General features: G+C 36.1%; 2 protein-coding genes across 2 annotated transcripts; both read left to right on the forward strand.

Moving 5' to 3' along the window:
* The first annotated feature begins 2,546 nt into the window (after positions 1–2,546).
* LOC140446496 (uncharacterized) lies at positions 2,547–6,386 on the forward strand. Its single transcript, XM_072539050.1, has one exon. The coding sequence runs from the start codon at positions 2,547–2,549 to the stop codon at positions 6,384–6,386; it is 3,840 nt and encodes a 1,279-aa protein (XP_072395151.1).
* A 462-nt stretch (positions 6,387–6,848) lies between these two features.
* LOC140446497 (uncharacterized) lies at positions 6,849–7,439 on the forward strand. The gene has a single exon (XM_072539051.1). The coding sequence runs from the start codon at positions 6,849–6,851 to the stop codon at positions 7,437–7,439; it is 591 nt and encodes a 196-aa protein (XP_072395152.1).
* The last annotated feature ends 1,314 nt before the right edge of the window (positions 7,440–8,753 follow it).

Raw genomic sequence — 8,753 nt, forward strand, 5'->3', positions numbered from 1 at the left:
TTGTGTTCTCTTTTTAAAAGTACCCGATATTTCTTTTACCTTTTTGTGTACATTAAAATTGTCATGATTGGCTTGTAGTCTTTCTATTTCTTTACATTTCTCTACAGCTTCTTTTTCTTTAGCTTCTCTTATTTTTCTTCTGATGTAAGCCTGCATTTTTTTGTATTCATCTTTATTTCCTTTAATTAACCTTCTGCGTTCCAAAGTGAAGGATTTCTGGAGTCATCCAAGATTTCTTATTTGTTTCTTTGTTTGGTTTTAGCAGATCTTGTTTAGTTTTCTTAATTATTTCTTCGAATTGATTGATATCTCGTTGGATGTTATTTTCTTCTTTTAGTTGCTTAACTTGATTGTTAATATATTCCCCCACTTGCTTTTTAACTTCCGGATGTTGCAGGGCTGTCATGTCGTAGTTAGGTCTAGACTTTTTCTTTATTGTCTTCAGTCTCACATCCATGACTCCCACTAAAGGTATGTGGTCAGATTCAATGTCCGCTCCTGGATATAGACAAACTGGACATAGACGTTAATAATACACAATTTGGTTTTCGCAAAGACCCAGGAACACGTGAAGCTCTTTTTTCACTTAATATACTAATAGAAAGATGACTGGACGTCAATCAAGATATATACGCATGTTTTATTGACTATAATAAAGCATTCGATAAAATACGACATAAACAATTAATGAATGTCCTGAAATCAAAGAAAATTTACTACAATGACCTCAGGATCATATCAAATTTATACTATAAACAGCGAGCAAAAGTACGTGTTAACGAACAGCTGTCAGAAGAAATTGAAATTAGATGTGGAGTAAGACAGGGATGCGTATTGTCGTCAATTCTTTTTAATGCCTACTCCGAAGAGGTCCTGAAAAAAGCTCTTGAGGGTGAAACAGCTGGAATAAAGGTAAATGGAGTTCCCATTAACAACATTAGATATGCGGACGACACTGTGATCTTAGCCGAAAACATTGAAGATCTTCAGAGACTGGTGACCAGAATAGCAGAGTATGGAAAAGAGTATGGTCTAACAATGAATGTCAAGAAGACGAAATTTATGAGAATATCGAAAACTCAAAGAAATAACGAGGGTCTTCTAATAAACGGAACCAACTTCGAACAAGTGGACAAATATGCATACCTGGGAACAATGATTAACTCCATAAATGATTACAATCAGGAGATCAAAATAAGAATAGAAAAGGCTAGAGCAAATTTCAACAAAATGAGAAGAGTGCTATGTACCAGGGATTTAAAACTGGAACTAAGAGTTAGGTTGGCGGGGTGCTATGTTTTTTCGACTTTATTTGATGGAATGGAATCTTGGACCTTGAATGCGACATCAATGAAAAAACTGGAATCATTTGAGCTGTGAGTGTACAGAAGAATTCTGAAAATATCATGGACAGAACACGTCACAAACAAAGAGGTTCTGGGAATGATGAACAAAGAAATTGAAATTTTAAATACAATAAAAACAAGAAAATTAGAATATCTCGGATATATTACACGTGGAGAGAAATACACCTTGCTCCAACTGATTATGTAGGGAAAGATCCAAGGAAAGAGAGGCATAGGGAGGCGTAGAATGTCATGGCTGCGCAACCTGAGAGAGTGGTACGGATGTACATCAAATGAACTTTTCAGAGCAGCCGTCTCAAAAGTCCGAATAGCTATGATGATTGCCGACCTCCGCCACGAAGATGGCACTTGAAGAAGAAGAAGATATAGATATAAAAGGATTTGGGCTTATTATTTAATGGAATGTTCGCTTGCATAGGAAATTTTACTTTTTCTGCATTTTTAAAAATGTTGTTTTTTTATTTAATATAATTTTATTAGTTCAATGCCGAACTCGATGTTTTTTTTAATTACAGAAATTTCGTAATATATTTTGTTTACGTGAGTATGCCTTTATACGTTTTATGTAAGCATCCGATTAATAAAAACTACTTTTATTTCATCCAATCTTAAATATCTAAATAAATATGGTTAAGAACTACTGTTCAGACTTTTCTGTAAATTCTATTTTGGCAACGTCGGCAACGCTGCATGTGAGCTTCATCGCCGATGTTGAAGGACAACAGGTGGCCTGACGGTCTGACGCGCTGACGCGGGACTTTTTGTCAAGACTCCGTAAGTGGAAGACCTAAATATATTTATTACAATTTTGTCATGTTGGTTCGAGAAATAAAATTCAAATAAACAAGTTGGTTTTAATTACATTCATAGTGAAATCAATAGCGGGAAGAAATCCCCAAACATAGTGGTCATTCAAGAGGATGGATGGATGTAAAATATAGTTGGTCAGTCATAATATTAAATATTGCTGGAATTCCGAAATCAAGTTTATGGGTACACGTGCTGTTGGATTATCGATTTTTTCAATACCGGTTCACGACGACAAAATTAGAGGTCAGTAAGATTGGAAGTTAGGTGAGTCCTTCTTTTCCTGATATTTCCTTTTAAAATATATTTTATATTTGAACTAGTTGGTTTTTGGTTTATTAAGTATAATATTACATTTATATTATTAATAAGATGGCGGAAAGTTTAGTACGAAAGAGGGGAAATATTAAAGCAAAATTGACTAATTTTTCAAAATTTATGGATAATATTAATATTTTTGAGGGTAAAATTAATGATGAGCAATTACTTATTGAATTAGAAAGTAGATTATCTAGAGCGGAGAGATTGTTAGATGAATTTGAAGAAATTGAGGGAGAAATAGGGCTGTTAAATGAGAAATATAATAGTGAATCTGAGATAGTAAATTTTGAAAACTTATTTTATAAAACTATTTCGAAAGCTAGAAAGATTGTGAATGACAGTAGAGATCTTCCCAATAGTAATGATAGTCAAAGTGTGGTCAGTGAAGTACATGGTGGGGGGACTAAAATTAAATTACCTCCAATTCCGATACCAACGTTTGATGGTACTGTAGAAAATTGGTTAGAATTTAAAGATTCTTTTGAATCTCTTATTCATAATGATAAAAGCATTACTGACATTCAAAAATTTCATTTTTTAAAACGTGCGTTACAGGGTGATGCCAGTAAAGTTTTGCAAAAGCGACAGACTACCTCAATTAGTTATAATTTTGTTTGGAAACTTTTGTGTGATAGTTATGATGATACTCCTATGTTGGTTGATTTTCATTTAGATGCGTTGTTGTTGTTTCCGAATTTGGTAAGGGAATCAGCTGATCAGTTAAGAAATATGTTGGATACTATTACAGAAACCTTGTTAACGTTGGAAAAACTTAACATTTCAGTGCAAAGTTGGGATCCCATAGTTATACACTGCCTAACAAAAAAGTTTGATGATAATATATTTAGATGTTGGGAGGAAAAACGACCAAAGGGAATAGTAGCTACTTTAGATGAATTTAAAGCATTTCTAAATGAGAGGGTAGATACTTTGAAAAATATTGAGAGAAATTCAAAAAAGGTCAAGGAAAATAAGGGGTATAGTGCTGGTAGCCACAATAACAGGAATGGAAATAATAAGTGGCAACGACATAAATCATTTGTGAGCACAGAGTCAAACTTAACAGAAACTAATACATTCAGTTTGACAAATCAAGATCCGTTTTGTCATTATTGCAAAAATAAACATTATATTAATAACTGTGAGGAATTTGGAAAATTAAGAACATATGTGAGGTATGAACAAACAAAAAAGTTGGGACTTTGTCTAAATTGCTTAAAAAAGGCAAATCATACAAGTAAATACTGTAAATCAGGTAACTGTAGGAAATGTGGGCAAAAACACCATACACTGTTACATTACGATACAAGACCAAATACAGAAACGGGAGTTGGTCGACCCAGTGGTAACAAGGAATACGATGGAGTGAAATTTGGAGAAGGTGACAGTGTTGGTGGTGGTGGTTTGCAAGTTGGAACGTCTTCTTCACAGGCGTTAGAGGTTCTACAACATGTTGAGTCAGTTGTGTTGGATAATGGGATAGAGGTACCAGGCGAGATACTACTATCAACTGCATTGATACAGGTAATGGCAAAGAATGGCTCATGGCAAACATGTCGTGTTTTATTGGATTCTGGGAGTCAGCCAAACTTGATTACTTCTGAGTTACCTACTAAGTTGGATCTTCAACAAGATACGTTCACAATGAGAATTTTTGGTATAAATCAAAAGTCTTCTGGTGTTAGTGGTAGATGTATGGTCTCATTTAAGTCAATTCATAGTTCTTTTCAGAAAACAATTTCATGTTTAGTTGTCGCAAAGATCTGTGGTTTTATACCTAGTCAAAATCTAAATACATGTCAATTAGATATACCCCCTCATTTACCGTTAGCTGATGCTGGATTTGGATATTCGGCTAAAGTGGATATGTTACTAGGGGCTGAGATTTTCTATAGTCTTCTTTGTGTAGCACAGATTAAACTATCTGAGTTTCAACCCATATTACAGAAGACATTGCTGGGGTGGATACTGGCTGGACCGATGCAGAATCTACAGACATTTAACTCAACTATGTGTAATTTAAATGTAGTTGACATTCAAAATCAGTTGGAAAAATTTTGGGCCGTGGAAGAAATTCCTCAGGAGAAGCAGGCATTGCCTGTCGGTGAATTAGAGTGTGAAAGGATGTTTGTGGAAAATACCAAGAGAGAAAAAGATGGTAAATTTATCGTTAGAATTCCATTTAAAGAAGAGTTGGCACAGTTGGGGGATTCTAAACTTGAAGCTAAGAACAGATTTTTGGTGGAAAGAAGGTTAGAGAAAAATGTTATGCTGAAAGGTATGTACGACTCCTTTATGAATGAGTATATATCACTGGGTCACATGTCATTATCGGAACCTTCAAAAAGTGTAATATCTTATTACCTTCCTCATCATGGAGTGTTGAATGAAAATTCAAGCACTACTAAGTTGCGAGTTGTCTTCAATGGTTCAATGAAAACAAACATGGGCGTGTCTCTAAATGATATTCAACATGTTGGACCAAAGCTTCAGGAGGATCTTGTGTTGATTTTGTTAAGATTTAGACAACATGCTAAGGTGATCTGTGCAGATGTAGCAAAAATGTACAGAATGATTTGGGTATCGCCTGATCAACGGTCTTTGCAGAAAATATTTTGGAGAAGTTCTCCTAGTCAACAGCTGGAAGAATACACTTTGAACACAGTAACATATGGGACGAGATCAGCTCCATATCTTGCAATCAGGTGTTTGAGACAGTTAGGTATGGATGGTCAAAAGGAGTATCCTAAGGCAGCAGAAGTAATTTTAAGAGACTTTTATGTTGATGACGTTTTAACAGGAGCAGAGACAGAAGACGAATTATTGGAAATATGTAACCAGATGGTGTCAATACTAAAAGCTGGAGGTATGGAATTGCGGAAATGGGTATCAAATGATGTAGAAGTTCAACGGAAGTTAGACAGTTCAGTTTTGGTTGATCAGGTACATTTTGGAGAGAAAGAACAAAACAAGACGTTGGGATTGTATTGGAAATTTAGGCAGGATGAATTGTTGTTTGAAATTGAATTTTTAGTTGGACATGGAAGGCACACAAAAAGAACTATTCTGTCAGATGTATCGAAAATATTTGACCCGTTGGGGCTGGTCGCACCTAGTGTGGTTCTAGCCAAAATTATGTTGCAAAAACTGTGGAAGCTGGATTTGAAGTGGGATGAGTCATTACCTTGTGAATTGAATGATGAATGGTCTAGATTAAAATCTGATTTTATTTTATTAAATAAGTTAGCAATTCCTAGGCAGGTCGTATGTTCTGGTGCAACGGTGGTTGATATTCATGGCTTTTGTGATGCCTCTATAAATGCTTATGGTTGTTGTATTTATTTAAGAAGTGTGAACGAGTGTGGAGATGTTTCAGTAAAGTTGTTGTGTGCAAAGGTTAGGGTGGCACCATTAAAAAGCTTAACCATCCCCAGACTGGAACTGTGTGGAGCCCTGTTATTAAGTAAGCTGGCAGCTAAGCAGACGATAAACTTTAGAAGAACGGTCTTTTGGTGTGACTCTACTGTTGTTTTAAGTTGGATAAAAATGTCACCTAGTGATGTTCAGGTATTTGTGGGAAATCGAATAAGTCAAATTCAGGAATTGACAGACCCAAAAGAGTGGAGACATGTGAGGACGGACCAAAACCCTGCAGATATTGTATCTCGAGGCATTTTTCCATCAAAACTGGTGGATTGTCAAAGATGGTGGTGTGGTCCAGATTGGTTGGGTTTTGATGAACAAAAATGGCCTAACTCAGTTCCTGAACAACTTAGTGATATTCCTGAGACTAGAGTGCATGTTGGAACTTGTCAAAATGCTAAGGATGTGTATAAGTTTCCATTTCATATATTTGGTCATATAATTGGAATAAAAAGGCCTATTGTCTAAGATACTTTAAAAAACTCTTGCATAAAGACACATTATCCGGTGCTTTAACTCCTGCAGAGTTAGCACATGCGATGGATATTTTGGTTAAGTTATCGCAAAAGGAATCATGGGCGCAAGAGATTAAAGAATTGTCTAATAAAAAGCAATTGTTGTCTAATAATACCTTCCGCAGGTTAAGTCCTTTTCTTGATGCAAATGGTATCCTCAGGGTGGGGGGTCGGCTGCAATTGTCTAGTTTGGAGTATGCGAAGAAACATCCAGCTCTATTAAGCTCTAAACATCCGTTAACAAAGTTGTTGGTTGAATGGGAACATGAACGTCTGTTACATGCTGGTCCACAGGCGGTTTTAAGTTTTTATCCGTGAGCAGTTCTGGATAATTGGGGGTAGAAATTTGGTACGATATGTCACACATAGGTGTGTACAGTGTTTTAAGGCCCAGCCTGTTCCACTTTCTCAAATAATGGCTCCTTTACCTAAGGATCGAGTAACGCCATCACCTCCATTTTATGTGACAGGGATGGATTATGCTGGTCCTTTCCAAATTAAAAGTAAGTATGGGAGAATCGCTAAGTTGTCCAAATGCTATGTATGTTTGTTTATATGTTGCTCTACTAAAGCAATTTATATTGAGTTGGTGTCGGAATTGACAAAAGAGGCGTTTACCCGTAGGGGTAAACCATTAAAAAAAATATCCGACAATGGTACACAATTCGTTGGAGCTAATAAAGAACTGAAATTATTGGGAGATTTTTTATTGTCTCATTCACCATCTTTAACAAATGCTGTCAGTAACGAAGGTATTAATTGGAACTTCATTCCAGCAAAGTCACCAAATTTTGGTGGTCTATGGGAGGCGGGAGTAAAATCATGTAAAAAACATTTGAAAAGAATTTTGGGAAATTGTACTCTTACATTTGAGGACTTCTATACCACTCTAGTTCAAATAGAAGCTATCCTAAACTCACGACCTTTATGTCCTCTGTCCTCAAGTCCTGATGATTTTGAATCTCTTACCCCGTCTCATTTCCTTATTGGACGACGACTCACCTGATTACCGGATCCTGATGTTCGAGAAGTACCTATGAATCGACTATCTAGGTATCAACACATCCAAATGCTTCAACAGCACTTCTGGACAAGGTGGTCTTTGGATTACATTACCGAGATGCAACAGAAGGGGAAGTGGTTTACTGAAAAACCAAATTTAGAAGTTGGACAATGGGTGGTGCTGAAGGAAGACAATCTTCCTCCATGTCAATGGAAGATGGGACGTGTAAGTGAAGTGTATGTTGGGCCTGATAACAAAGTTCGGGTTGCGCGTATTAAAACTACAAATGGCGAATATAAACGCTCAGTTTCAAAAGTGTGTCCCTTACCAATTGACAGCGTGTAACCTTATTTTTATGTACTTATTTTTTTTCTTTTTAACAACATGTTTTGACTTTATGTGACATTTATTGGTGTTGAAATAATATTTCAAGGTGGGGGAATATGTTCAGACTTTTCTGTAAATTCTATTTTGGCAACGTCGGCAACGCTGCATGTGAGCTTCATCGCCGATGTTGAAGGACAACAGGTGGCCTGACGGTCTGACGCGCTGACGAGGGACTTTTTGTCAAGACTCCGTAAGTGGAGGACTTAAATATTTTTATTACAATTTTGTCATGTTCGTTTGAGAAATAAAATTCAAATAAACAAGTTGGTTTTAATTACATTCATAGTGAAATCAATAGCGGCAAGAAATCCCCAAACAGCTACAATAGATATTTTTGTGTTAAAATGGGTAGTAGTGTACACAAAAAGAAAGAATGGTTAATTTGTTTAACAAGGTGTATTCGGCAGCAGATTCATATAGTGCAAGCGTCTATGTTTTAGGGGCGGAAGGACGTGCACCCATTTTTAGCTGACAAGCTTGCGAAAAATATTATTTCTGGTCCTCAATTTATCTTTTAGTTTTAAACAATGATCTGTGACTGACCCCGTGCGATACAAACTATTTTCAAGGAATTTATAGGAAGTCTACGTTCAACAATTTCATGACATTATTGGATGTTCAGTTTTGTAAAAGCATCTATGTTAGGGAAATTGAAGGAGCACACACGAGTTTTTCAGGAGTTTTGGCTGAAAATTTATTCATAGTTTATTTTTATTGTGCAATAATAGGTGTATCGTCTATATAATAGAAGTCCTAGTATCTACCGGTATGGATCGTTCGTTTGTGTAAATGTTATACAGTGTAGGTGCCTTTATGCTACCCCAAGCGAGACCGTTCTTCATCTGATATTCTTACCATTGAGTGATACAAAAAATATTCTCTTGTGTAGGCATACGAAGACAATATAAGTGAGTTTGTTATCTAAGGGAT

The sequence above is a fragment of the Diabrotica undecimpunctata genome, chromosome 7 (genome assembly GCF_040954645.1).
Source record: "Diabrotica undecimpunctata isolate CICGRU chromosome 7, icDiaUnde3, whole genome shotgun sequence".
In the NCBI taxonomy this organism is placed as follows: Eukaryota; Metazoa; Arthropoda; class Insecta; order Coleoptera; family Chrysomelidae; genus Diabrotica; species Diabrotica undecimpunctata.